Source organism: Bactrocera tryoni, unplaced genomic scaffold (genome assembly GCF_016617805.1).
Source record: "Bactrocera tryoni isolate S06 unplaced genomic scaffold, CSIRO_BtryS06_freeze2 scaffold_7, whole genome shotgun sequence".
Lineage (NCBI taxonomy): Eukaryota > Metazoa > Arthropoda > Insecta > Diptera > Tephritidae > Bactrocera > Bactrocera tryoni.
The window spans coordinates 2,863,982-2,878,612 of record NW_024396366.1 but is presented as its reverse complement, the minus strand read 5'-3'; the positions used below and the strand labels follow the sequence as shown (position 1 = coordinate 2,878,612).

Here is a 14,631-nt window from a genome sequence, read left to right as displayed (position 1 = left end):
CTCTATAATTTACGTTCTCTGGTTCTACTCTTTCGCAAAACAATAGGATGCGACACCGCAACCACATTTTCGCGTTTGAACAGACTCTGACGAACGACACAACTTGTTTTATTGAGTTACCATAGAAATTGTTGTATAGTGCATTGTCATTATAATGCTATTCTGTGTTTTATTTTGAACACTTTTTTCTTGTGTAGAAAAATCGTAAAGAAAAAAATGGTAGAAGAAAGAATTGAAAAGTGAACAGCTAGCATAGTAGTGATTTGTACGTGTTTGGGAAGTGTATTGTTAAATACATAAATTTTAAATTTGTGCATACATATGTAATTGTGAAAGAGGTCTATATCATTATAAAAAATTAAGTAATTTACGCTCATTCCCCAAAAGAAGTTAGAAAACCGCAGAAGTTTTACAAAACTTATATATGTATATTATATATGTATGTATATGTATTGTAAATACTGAAGTCACTGTAAAGTAAGATATTGAAATTCGTTGTGTATAATAATTACATTTATTTTGTGCAGGAAAGCGCTAAAGAGAATAGTGTTCCTTTAAGTGAAAAAAGTACATAACAAACCTAAAGTAAAAACAATACCATGTGATTTAGATATTTCAAAAAACCCTAAAAGTGTTAGAAGATATGAATCGTAACCTTGTCAATGGCAAATGCAGATAATGAATATATGTATTTCCCGCATATAAGTATATTGTATGTACTTTTGTACACATACATGCAATTACATATAATTTTTTGGTAAATATATGGAAGCGATTTAGAATAGCATCCCCGAATTTCGGGGTTAAAAGGGTTATGTACGGATAGGGGAGGTCCTCCAGATTAAGAATATATATACATATATATACATACATAGTTGCCGCTGACTTATGGTTTTTGAGATATTTGCATTTAAAGTTAAAAAAATAAACTATTTAAAATGCGTGTTTCTCCGATTTATAATGCATTTTACACTTATATTTTTAACCTTTATATTCACTAACACTTCACTAATTCGCTTCTAATCATTTATTTTATAATAAATAGTGCAAAAATAACTTTAATTCCATATCAAACTTTAGTTAAAATCCATTTATTAATAAAATAAGAAAATGGTTGTAAACAAGCAAAACATTAGTGTTATCATATGTTGTAATGGAATAAAAATAAGAAAAAAGAAAGATTATGAAGTCATAACTAAATTCATTATCGTGTGATGTAAAGAAAAACATTTCAGAATTCTCATTATCTTGATAAATCCCGGTGTTGGATCGGCCAGTGTTATATTTTTTTAAGCGCGGCCGAAGGCCGCCAACGCAAAAAAGAATTCAACGCAAAAGAACTGAGGGCACAATTCCGATTTCTTTGGCGCCGCGATTTGAAGGTACCGTTGGAAAGAGGAAGTCCTCCTGATTAAAAAATATATAGGGTTATACATAGGTACCGCATACGCTTAGTTTACGAGATATTCGACCTTAAAGTTCAAAAATTCCCAAAATTCGAACATTTCAACAAGCGATTTTACCACATTAAACACACTTTACTCACATTTTTCATTTCAAATTAATTAAATTAAACTATAAACTTTTAAATAAATCCACATTTTACACTTTTAACAGTCTTTTCACCGAAGAAATCTTTATTTTAACAAATAAGGAAGGGCTAAGTTCGGGTGTCACCGAACATTTTAAACTCTCGAATGATAAAGTGATAATCGAGATTTCATTATCCGTCATTTACATATTTTTCAAATACCGTATTTGTGTAAAGTTTTATTCCTCTATCATCATTGATTCCTAATGTATGTATATACTCGTATTATACATAGAAGGCATCAGATGGAATTCAAAATAGCGTTATATTGGAAGAAGGCGTGGTTGTAAACTGATTTCACCCATATTTCGTACATGTCATCAGGGTGTTACGTGAATATTATATACCGAATTTCATTGAAATCGGTCAAGTAGTTCCTGAGATATGGTTTTTGGTCCATAAGTGGGCGACGCCACGCCCATTTTCAATTTAAAAAAAAAGCCTGACGTTTTTTGTTAGTCGGTTAACGCACTTTTAGTGATTTTCAACATAACTTTAGTGTGGGAGGTGGGCGTGATTTTTATGCGATTTCTTCCATTTTTGAACTGTATATGGAAATGCCTGAAGGAAACGACTTTATAGAGTTTGGTTGACATAGTTTCCGAGATATGTACAAAAAAATTTGTAGGGGGCGGGGCCACTCCAACTTTTCCAAAAAAATTACATCCAAATTTGCCCCTCCCTAATGCGATCCTTTGTGCCAAATTTCTCTTTAATATCTTTATTTATGGCTTAGTTATGACACTTTATAGGTTTTCGGTTTTCGCCATTTTGTGGGCGTGGCAGTTGGCCGATTTTGCCCATCTTCGAACTTAACCTTCTTATGGAGCCAAGAAATACGTGTACCATCATGATATCTCAATTTTTACTCAAGTTACAGCTTGCACGGACGGACGGACGGACAGACCGACGGACGGACAGACAGACATCCGGATTTCAACTCTACTCGTCACCCTGATCACTTTGGTATATATAACCCTATATCTAACTCTTTTAGTTTTAGGACTTACAAACGACCGTTATGTGAACAAAAGGCACGATTCCGATTACTTTGGCGGAGGGGTAAAAAAACCGAATTTCCGTATAAATGGGGTATGTACGGATAGGGGAGCTTCTCCAGAGGAGGAATATCCAAAAATAATGTAAAAATTACTAATTATTTTTTCTATATTAACTATAAAAAAATACTTTCTACATATGTATATGTGTAATACGTAAATTATGTGACTGAAGTACTTTGGCGAAGTACTCTTTTCTGCGTGGGCGGCCTTCGGCCGCGCTTTAAAAAAATAACCCTGGTCGAGCGAATACCCGGGGTGACTGAAGTACTTTCGCGTAGTAATCCTACCCGGGGTGACTGAAGTACTATCGCGTAGTACTCCTTTCTGCGTTGGCTAAAAAAATAACTCTGGCCGAGCAAATACCCGGGGTGACTGATGTACTTTCGCGTGGTACTCCTTTCTGCGTTGGCGGCCTTCGGCCGCTCTCTAAAAAAATAACTCTGGCCGAGCGAATACCCGGGGTGACTAAATACTTTCGCGTAGTACTTCTTTCTGCGTTAAAAATAAAAAAAGATATTGACTTTTTGTTATAAAGTGGTGAAAGTGGTTATATTCTTTGGTTATTATGCACTCATATTCAAACAAGATTTAAGTTTTCGTTATAAAATTTATACATTTTGGTTATTATATCTGTCAGCAATTTCCATTTATTTTTTATGATACATTGGTTTGTATTTTAGGTGACGATATATTTAAAATATGAGTTTTGGATATAAAGTGGTTATATTTTACGGTTATCATGCACTCACACATATTGAAACAAAATTTGAGTTTTCGCACTGTACTGTAATAGCCTTGACAGACGGCAGCGTTAATCCGGATTAACTGCGCACTTAATCAGATCCAAATTTGTAGGTGACAGACGGCAGCTATGCGAGTTTGAAACTCTCATAAACAGCTCATTGTCCTTTTTATAATATTTTCAATGAAAATTGATAGAAGATAAACATTACGGTTGTTAGCCGACCAATTTTTACCAAATCATTTTTTATTACAAAAGCATATCAACACATTATTTTTAAAACTGCATCATAACATAGAAATTTTATTGGCATTATATTGAGAATTTGATAAACAGCTGTCAGGGTTGCTTGTATTTCATTCACAATAGATAAAAATTGGCCATTTTTAACAATGTTGCCAACGAAAATCTCACAAACTCCTAAAATTTTGAGAGTTATTTTTGGATTCAGCAACGGAGTTAGCTGTGGTAACTCCTGAATTAATCCCGAAAAATGCAATTAATCTGGTTTAACGCTGCATTATTACAGCAAATTGAACAAAAGTTAAGTGTTAAATAAAAGTTATTTTTGCATTATTTAATATAAATTAAATGGTTAGAAAGGAATTAGTGAAGTGTTAGTGGATATAAAAGTTAAAAATATAAGTGTAAAATTTATTATAAATCGGAGAAACACGCATTTTTAACAGTTAATTTTTTAAACTTTAAATGCAAATATCTCAATAACCATAAGTCAGCGGCAACTATCTATTCTTGATCTGGCGGACCTCCTCTTTCCGTACATAACCATTTTAACCCCGAAGACGGGGATGCCATCTAAATCGCAGTCTTCCCCGATTTCGGGGTTATCGGTATGTACGGATAGAGGAGGTCCTCAAAATCAAGAATATATATATATATACATATGGTTTTAGAGATATTTGCTTGTTTCTCCGATTTATAATGGGCTAAACACTTATATTTTTAACTTTTACATCCACTAATTAGAACCGAATTAGTGGATATAAAAGTTAAAAATACCTTTGTTTTGTAGTAAAAAGTGCAAAAATAACTTTAGTTCCATATTTAACTTTCTTTGAAATCCGTTTATTGATATAATAAGAACACGTTTGCAAGCAACCAGAGCATGGCACGATTCCAATTACTTTGGCGGAGCAGTAAAAAAACCGAATTTCCGTATAAATGAGGTATGTGCGGATAGGGGAGCTTCTACAGAGGAGGAATATCCAAAAATAAAAATAGCTTATACTTTTTAAAATATTTACGATTAAAAATTCAAAAATTTGCACTAATAACACATGGTATTTCTCTATGTTTTACTAAATTTTTCCACGTTTTTCACTTCGTATATGTAAATATACACTCTAAACATTGAAATAAGTTCACATTTCACATTTATTTTGTAATTTTTCAGCTAAGTTTATTCATTTAAAAATCACTTATCAAATTCTTGGCTGAAAAGTTTAGAGTGTTTATAATTCCGAGGAAAACCATATATTTTTTTAAAGGAGACTTCAGTCACCCCGGGTATTCGCTCGACCAGGGTTATATTTTTTAGAGCGCGACTTAAAGCCGCCAACACTGAAAGGAGTACTTTGCTAATAAAGAAAAAATAATCACGCGGAAGTACAAACAAAGAAAACGCTGTCGTTGAAAAATCCTTCGTATTTGGTTTTTAAGATGTGGCAACGCCCGTTTTCCTCATAATTGTAAACACTAACCTTCTCAGCGATTAGTGTGATTTTTAAATTAATAAATTTGGCAAAAACAAAAAGTGAACTTATTTCAATGTTTAAAGTGAATATTTCAATATATGTACAAAGTAAAAAATGTAAAAAATTTAGTTAATTTATACCATATAATTGTACCTTTTATACCGAAATTCTTTTTCAATTTGTATTACCTTGATAAATATGTTTTATATTTTCCCCAAGTATTATTTGTTTTCTTATTTTTTTGATTCTTTTGTAAAATATATACCTAAGATAACTTTGATTATTGGTTAGAATGCAACTCTTATGTTATTGTCTGAATTGTACAAAAATTAGATATTGAATAACAGTTATTTTTGCATTATTTAATATAAATGCTTGCGTCAAACAATTATCACCAAATGCCTTTTCCAAGATTCTATACGTTTCAGCATCAAAAATTTGATTCCGCACACAAAATTTAATGAAATTTCTTTGTTGAATAATTTCACTCAACTTAAAAATCGCTGAATGTACTTTATGTACTTTAGAAAGATAAGCGTATACCAAACACTAATGATTATTTTGATGTGACATTTGGCACAGCTGTAACTGACAGTCATACTAATCTCGAAAAAAATGCTTCGAATGGGTTTTCTGACCAAATTTAAATTAAAAAGTCTTACTTTCTTGCCACACAGTTGCCTCTGGCTTATGGTTTTTGGGATATTTGATTTATAGTGTTATATTTATATGAATTTTACACTTATAGTGTTAACTTTCATACCCACTTACATTTCGGTAAAAAAAACTTTATAAATTAGAGAAATACGCACTTTAAAAAGTTGAATTTTTGAAATCACAAAAACCATAAGCCAGCGCAAACTACACTTGTGGCCCATAAAAACGCACCACGAAGTATAATTGAATTGCAATTTGTTTATAAAGGTAAAATATTAGGCCCATTTTTATTTGTATACCCACATAAAGTAAATTAGTTACCCACAAATTTTTTCTCGAAAATAGTTTTTATATGAAATAGACAATTAAAAAAATTGAACATGTGAAGTTAATTTAAAGTGGCTACATTATTTTCACTTCGAATAGTACAAATATAGTTTTCACAATATAATCTTCTAATAACGAGTCGTTCTACTTCTAGCCTCAATAACTGCCTTAATCCTTGAAGGGATGGAATTCACTAGGACCTCAACCGATTTCCTTATAACGGGACAATACTAAACAAGTTCTAAAATCTTTGTCAATTGACTTTTATTTGTTGGCTTCTGTTTAGCAACTTCACATTTCTTTATGTGCAATAAGTGCTTAATAGAGTTCAAATCGGGAGAGTTCACAGCCAATCTAAGCGTTGAATCCTTAGTTCGTTAAATTTATCGGCCAACTAAAAATAAAATTTCGAGCTGATTAGGATCATATACACCAATATTGTATAGATGTTTTATACACGATTTGTTTCCAATCAAAACTTAACCATTTTGCACGATGGTTTTGCGCTGAATCATCCTGGAGGATTAAGCGATCTCTAGAAGGATATTGCCCTTCAATTGTGGGTACTAAAAAATTGTTTACCACTGTCGCATATTTTTGTACATTCATTATTTCATCAACAAGGTATAGAGGTGCGAAAACATGGTATGAAAATCAGCATCAAATTATTTGTCCTTGAGAAAACTTAATTTTCTTTACTACATAATTATCGAGGAACCTCTCACTATTTGAACGGCGCACGTAAAGCAAAATTTGTAAGCTTAGCAAATTAAATTTAATTTCGTCAAACAACATAATCTATTGCCAATCATATTAATGCCAATTTTGATATCTTATAGCTCATTTACGACGTGCAGTCTTAATTTTTTATGTTAATAGTGGCTTTTTAGCAAGGCGTCATCTCTAAGCAACGACACTTAAGCGATCGTCTCAGTGTGACTCCCCGAAAAATCATTGATTTTCGAGTTTTTTGTTTTTATAAAAAAATACATACATACATTCATTACGAATGCAAAATTATAAAAGGTAAATAAATTGTTGGAATGACACGTAAAAAAAGTCCTGTACGATGTTCATCATTGCGGCCGCAATTATGGTCTAAAACAAAAATTTCGAAACGATTATTAATCTGTAGGAAAGTCGTTATTGCGCCATTGAAGCTTTTTTGTTTTTTAAATTTTTTTAAAAGTAGGAGATGTTGTTGTTGTTTTAACGGTTATCAATCCCCGTTAGGATGGTAAGGGTTATCTGTGTTGTCATCGACGTCATCTAACGAGGGGCCCAGGAAATGTGCTGTTTCGACGGGGTCGGACCAAAGGGAAAAGGGTGTTAGATACATACATATGTACATTGGGTATGCCAGGGAGTTTAACCTACTACAATATCCAGAACGAAGCTGCGCTAGGGTCACTCGCGTTTCTCGCTGCAACTCGAGCTCTTCGTCTGCGATGGGTGGTGGTTTGACTCCAAGAACGTCATTCACGGGAAGGGAGTCGGTGAAGGTGTTAATGGCTCCACTGTGAATGGCAGTTAGTACCTGTCGAATGTCAGTTGCGTTCGAAGTTCGGTCGGCGTACTGTACGACGTCGTCGACGTAGTCAAGGAAAGACCTTTTGATGCTCCCAGGAGGCGGTTCCGCTCCGAGCAGATGGCTGCAATGGTGATTTCTACGAAAACATCCTAGCAGGAACTACTTGGAGAGGAGTTCATTATGCTCTTTAACTGGGAGCATAAGCGTCTCACTGTGAAGGTGTTCGATAGGAGACATCAAAAGGCATCCCGTCGTCGTCCGAAGTGCAGTATTTGGCAGGTCTGGAGTTTCCTCATCTGCGTACTACTGCATCCAGGCGACCGTATAGGTGTTGCGTAGTTGACTACCGGCCGCCCGATTGCCTTGTATGTTGCCAACAACGTTTTTTGTACTTTGGCGATAATCGCGGTCGTATGGGGAGTGAAGGAGCCAAAGGTTACACCTAAAATTAGGGTTATTGACAGTCGGAATTTTCACGCCATCGACTGCAATATTGAGTTCAAGTCTATACTTCTTCGTCCAGTTCGTAAAAATGGACGCTGTGGATTTGGTGGGGGAAAGTGTGAGGTTCCGTACAGTGAGGAAACGAGAAAGGTCGGAGAGGTAGTTGTTTACCTTTGAACACGTGCCATCGATACCATTGCCCGACGTTAATATCGTGCAATCATCTGCGTACGAGGTTATGGAAACCCCTCTGTTGGCTGCGGGAGTTTCGAGATGTAGAAGTTAAACAGTAACGGGGAGAGGACACCACCTTGCGGAACCCCCTCTTTAATTCTTCTCAGTTTAGATGTTTCACCTCGAAATAGTACGGATGATTGACGACCGTTCAGGTAGTTCATGGTCCACCCCTTTAAACCTGGAGGGAGCGTGGTTTTCTCAATGTCCTGCAATAGCGTTGTGTGGTTGACTGTGTCAAAAGCTTTTGACAAGTTCAACGCTACGAGGATCGTTCTCTCACAGGCTGGTTTCTGGTTGAGGCCCCGAACTATCTGAGCGTTTATGACGCTAAGTGCTGTGGTGGTGCTGTGCACTTTTCGGAATCCATGCTGGTGGATGGCTACGCTCAGGTGGTGAGTGAAGGCCTCAAGTGTCTTCACTACTGGGGAGAGGAGAGTTATCGGACGATAAGATTCCCCTTTGTTGGCGCGTTTCCCAGGTTTCAGTAGTGGGACCACTCTTCCGACTTTCCACACATCGGGTATTTCAACAGTGGTCAGCGACAGGTTGAGGACCTTGGTGAGATAACTTACTCCCGTCGAGCCTAGCTGCTTTAGCATTAGCATGTTAATTCCATCAGGGCCAATGGATTTAGAGGATTTTGCTTTGTTGATGACACTCTGAACCTCCTCATCGGTGAAAGTAAGTGGCGCGCAGTCGTTTGGCATTTTGCGCAGCCGACGGTTAACACATCTCTTGGCTTTGTCTACCGAAGGGTGCAGTGTGAACTGCCGGCTGACCATTGAATTGAACTTCAACTCGGTCGTCGTGTCTCTTCGGTTTAGACAAAGCTTTGACAGTAGCCCAAAGCTTACTCACACCGCTGGAGAGGTTGCGGGACTTGAGGTGCTCTATCCATTTCGTCCGCTTATGTTGATTTACCATACGCCGAATCTCCAAATTGAGATCCCTTATTCGGGGATCCCCGGGATCGGCATGGCGTAAGGGTTCGCGCTTGTTAGCTAAAACGGCTGCTTCGGCTGTGAAATTGTGGCGGATTTCCGCTGTTCTTCCAGCCGGGATGAAGCGAGCGGTAGCTACTGCGATCACCTTGCGGAATCGACGTTCGCCAACGCATATGTCGTAGGAATGCGTATAGCGTTGAAGGTGCTCTCAGTAAATTCTGTGAAGCCGACCCAGTTAGCTTTATTAAAGTTAAGGAATGTACAGTTTTCCACAGAAACGAAATCAGGAGGTTTCTCGATCGAGATAATTATGGACAGATGGTCTGATGGGAGAGTTAGCATAGGTCGCCAGGTTATGCTATTTATCAGACCACCGCTAGCAATGGTTATATCGGGCGAGCTATTACAGGTGACCATAACTCTGGTGGGGGCTTCGTCATTCATTGTGCAGAATGTCGAGTCGTCAATCTGTTCTGCCAGCTCCATCCCCCTACTATCATTTGACAAGTAGGGATGCCAAAGATCGTGGTGCGCGTTAAAGTCGCCTAGTACCAAACGGTTTTCACCACGAAGTAGCGCGCCTATATTTGGGTGATACCCTGTAGGGCAACATGTAACTGGGGGGATGTATATATTAAATATTTCGAGCTCGACATCGCCTGACCGGATAGCTATACCCTGACATTCTAAGGTAGTATCCCTGCGGTCGATGTCTTCATCGATTAGACGATACTACATGGTGTTGTGTAATATGAAAGCTAGGTCACCACCATAATCTCGCTTGCGATCTTTACGTATTACGTTGAAACCGGCACATCTCAGAAGATCTGAGCGGCTGTTTAGTTTGGTTTCTTGGAACGCAGCTATCAATACGTGTTCCCGATTCATAAGTGCAACTATCTCCTCGATCTTACTCTGGCCGGAACACGCCGGGAAGTGACACCAGCCAGTGCAGGAATTGCACTTAACTGATGTAACGCTCCGACGTATGGCGGTCTGACACACGGAACAGACTGTGCGAGGAACCAAGAGTAGCTGATTGGTTCTCGCACGAGGATTGGAGTGGGATGAAGATTTGGCTCCTAGGGACCGTGGAGGTCCTCGGTTGGCCACTCGGGGTGAGTGGCGGCGCAGCGCGCAAACTATGTGCAGATTGCACAGCCGTAGAGGCTAGTGTCGCAGTATTGCGTAGGCAACATGGGGCCACGTAACTCGTGGTCCACTCCCTGTGAGTCTTAAGATCTGAGCAGGTCTTAAGATGGCTCCATCCATTGCATGTATTACACCTAACCGAGGTGGAGTTTGAATGGAGCCTTTTTGCGCAAACGCAGCAGAAAAATTCCTCTGGGCCCGGGTTGGACTCAATGCCAGCACGAGTCAGGAGGATACGGAGCAACCCTGCTGCAAGGCATTGCTCTCAATGACGATAAACACAAATCAACACTCACCGATTCAAACGGGGTTAGATCTCCGAAAAAACAGCCCTTGGTCGGATGAAATCCGAGTCAATTCCGGTGCGTAGAACCGGCTGTCGTGGGAATTGGAAAAGTGAGAGATCGTCCCTTTCGCTTACCTTAGGGATGAAGAATTCTTCGATGCCACAGTTAAAAAAGAATTCTTCGGTGCCAAAATTAAGGAAGAATTTTTCTATGCCAAGGTCAATATTAGAATAGAAAAAATTGCATATTAATTTTGCTTTATTTATGAAAGTACATGTTTTCGTTATGAAAATAAGTATTTATTATATGTATAAAAAGGAATGGTTTTATTTAAATTTAGTGGCTGAGTCTCTTTTCGTTTTTTTTTTTCAAGCAACGAGACTTTTTTGAATTTGGTGAGCATACTCCGATTCAGTGAAGCCTTCTACTTTTACACATTCTACAAAAAAAGTTGAAACCGTATATAGTTATAAATTTCCTTCAATGATAAAAACACGAAAAACTTACCAAATAGTAACGCATTAAAGTGCTTCACTTTCTTCATTTTTAATTAGTTTTCTCATATGCCTTTTCGAGAATATTCTTTTATTACTTTATTCAAAGTCTAAACACAAAAATAAGCAAAATTTTGATTAAAATAGCAGCTCACCTAAACACAACCAACTTTCTGCAAATTTTCTTCAAATGCTTGACGATTTGACCATGTAATGAAAATATTTACATATAAATTTTGCGCTTGTATTTGTTGTTTACATATTGTATTGTAACGTTTTTCATGTACTTGCTTGATTGTAAATATGAACGCTGTAGAATTTAGCCGCATAGCTTACTTTTATATATTACCTGGTATGAAAGAACTCTACATAGAATTTTCTTCGAAGCATTCTTCAAAGAAAAATGTAAGCGGTGGAAGACGTTTTGAAAAACGCCATTCTGAGAAAAACGCGTTTAAAAATTTCGGGTTTTTTTTTGTAAAAGACGAACAATACTTGAATGCCTACAACCAAGTCTACCTGCTATTTGCCGATGAGATCTTTTTCTTCATCTTATACCATATAGCGATTTGTTTGGTCACGGCTTAACTTCTGATGTTTTGGCACTACTATAACTGAACGGTGTTCAACCACTATTCATAAAAAATAATTGATTTCTCAGTGCTTACTAGATCAGTAAGTATTGCTTAGGATAGTCTAAAAAAGTGGAGGTGGGTTTTTGTTGGTTGCAAGTATATTATATATATATTCTTAATCTGGATAACCTCCCCTATCCATACATAGGTAACCGCGGAAATCGGAAAGCAAATTTTTTAAATAATTCTTCTTTTTTGTTTATTTACAACCAAAATATTTTTTTTTAATAAACGAACTCCTTTCCGCATAGGAGTTTCCGCGGATGAATTATGAACACTTCGGAGTTGCATAGCCGCACTATCACACTAAGTGATCTGAATTCTGCAGAATTGTGATGTTAAAACCAAAAACTAAATTAAAAGAAAAATGTGTGTTAAATATATTTATAAAAATATATACATAAATATATTTATAAATATATATATATATATACATATATATAAATATATATATATGCATATATATTTATTTATTCGTAAATATTTATTCATAAATATATATATATATACATATATGTATATATATTAGAGTGATTCAAAAAAATTTTTTTTTTCGTTTGGTACTCGGAAAAATAGGTTCCTAGACACCTCTAAGAAAGCCTCTCCAAACATGAGTTTTTAACTGTAACGGGAAGGTCCTCCTTTAATATCTTTTAAACGTTTGGGTTGAGCATTCAATTTCCCCACAAAATCTAAGAAACAAGATATTTTTTTATGTAGTTGGAAGCGAGATATAAATTTTTCTATCTGATAATAAAAAAAATAGAAAACTGTATGTAGGAGGACCTTCCCGTTACAATTAAAAACTCATGTTTGGAGAGGCTTTCTTAGAGGTGTCTAGGAACCTATTTTTCCGAGTACCAAACGAAAAAAAAAATTTTTTTTTTGAATCACTCTAATATATATATATATACATATATACGTAAATTATTGCCTTCGCCTCAAAATAAGACAACGATTTAAAAAATAACCGAGCTCTAAAGACGAATACGTTTGTTCTCATGAAAAGTATCCATGGTTATTAATATTTTTTTCTTATTAACCATTTAAAATTGCCTAAAAATTTTCTTGTGTTAAAAGCAGAAAAGATTATTGTATGGACTTGCAGACCTTAACTAAGACAATATCAATCATCACCAATCGGAGTCTAAATGTAATATAAGAAAACTATTTAGGATAGTTTTGCAGATTAACTCGAAAAGTTTACTTCTACACAAAACTTTCAAAGCGGAAAATTGTGTCCAAATGGCGACTTCAGGAGCAACTGCGTCGGCGACAGCACACGCTACCAGTGTCGTGGTTCTGGATCGCGGTAACAATACAACATGTACCATAAATCTGCATGGTGAGTATTCGTAATATAAGTTCCTTATATTGACAATGCTTATATCAATTAATTTTGTACAAAAATTAAAGTATTAAATGTTGTAGCATTCTTACTTCTCAGAATTTTTTACCATATTTCGATAGAAATCATTTATCAATCACAATTTGTATATTGAACGAGCGAATTGAAATGTCATACGTATATACATACGTAAATATGTGTAAATGCAGTGAAAGCTCTATTAATCGCACTCTCTTCTAAGCAGATGTCTCCATAAACTCTAGACATTTGCTGGCCCAAAATTTTTTGAGGGTGATTAAGGACAATCTATTAAGCGGACAGAAATCCTGGTCCTGCCAGTGTCCTCTTATGGGAAATTTAACTGAAAATTGAAACATTTTGGACAAAAAGTAGTGATTTTATATAAGACATCGGGATGAGCTGTAATCCCACTGGCGGTCTGTACCTCCGTCCGATCAACTGTCCTTACAATTGATATATTGAGAAATCTTAATGAAACTTAGTATTTTGAGTGACTGCTGCGTACAAAACTGTAATATAGGGAATAGAAGTAGGGAGGGTATCCGTGGTTTGCGATTATTTAACAATTGGGCATGGTTTCAACCCGAGGGTTAACGTAGATATCCTTAAATATCTATCAATCTATATCAAATACATATATCTATGGTCTGTTGAAAACCACTGAAAGTGCGACTACTCACTAAACAAACAGCCAGAAGCACTAAATTTTACAATAAGAGCACTACATGTGCAAAAATTGGAATTAAAGGTCTGCTATCTTTAGGTGAAACACATTATCGCAAGATGGCATGGAAGATTTTGATATGTGTAGAAATTGGAATTAATGGTGTTCTACCTTCAAGTGAAACACAATAACACCACACATTTAATATGGCATTTATAAAATAGTGGCAAAATGGCAGCTTCGGTTAAATAAGCGCCCCGTGGTAATATTGCAATAAATCAGTTGTTCCTCATTTAAATATTTTTCTTTAAATATTTAATTAACGCAAAATTGCATGTAAGAAATAGTAGCTGTTTTGCGACATTGCCATTTTGCGAAGTTTGTAGTACATGCTACAAGTTTGCGTAAGTAAATGAGTACCACTAATAACTCAACACTAACTTAACCAATTTCAAAAAATTGTTTACAAATAAGTAATTTAACTAGAGGAGTTAAGAACCTATAATATAATTTATTAACCTTCAGAAAACATTTTGAGACGTAAAACAGCCCATACAATATTTACTTTTGTTAAACGAGATCTTTATACTAATAACTTTTGTGTGTGTTAATTGTGGTATTTTATTAACTGTTACCCTTGTCAAAGTTCAAAAACATATTTAATTTTAAAATTATTTTATATAGTAAATACAGTTTGTAAGTATCTTTGATGTAAAGTATAAAAAGCATTAAAATATAATTGATAATTTTAATCAATAAATGAATTAAAAAAATTGATCCC

General features: G+C 35.8%; 1 protein-coding gene across 11 annotated transcripts in view; it reads left to right on the top strand.

The window, feature by feature from the left end:
• Nucleotides 1–215: 215 nt before the first annotated feature.
• LOC120781698 (glucose-6-phosphate 1-epimerase) overlaps nucleotides 216–14,631 on the top strand; it is a 223,682-nt gene continuing 209,266 nt past the window's right edge. For 2 of the 11 annotated variants that reach the window (XM_040113918.1, XM_040113914.1), the window contains exons 1-2: nucleotides 216–477; nucleotides 12,901–13,162. In XM_040113918.1, coding sequence (XP_039969852.1) covers nucleotides 13,063–13,162 — 100 coding nt within the window. In that variant the 5' untranslated portion in view covers nucleotides 216–477; nucleotides 12,901–13,062. Of the gene's footprint in view, nucleotides 478–527; nucleotides 713–740; nucleotides 758–12,897; nucleotides 13,163–14,631 lie in introns of those variants that run through there. The other 9 variants (XM_040113921.1, XM_040113919.1, XM_040113922.1 and 6 more) reach the window with 9 other exon arrangements.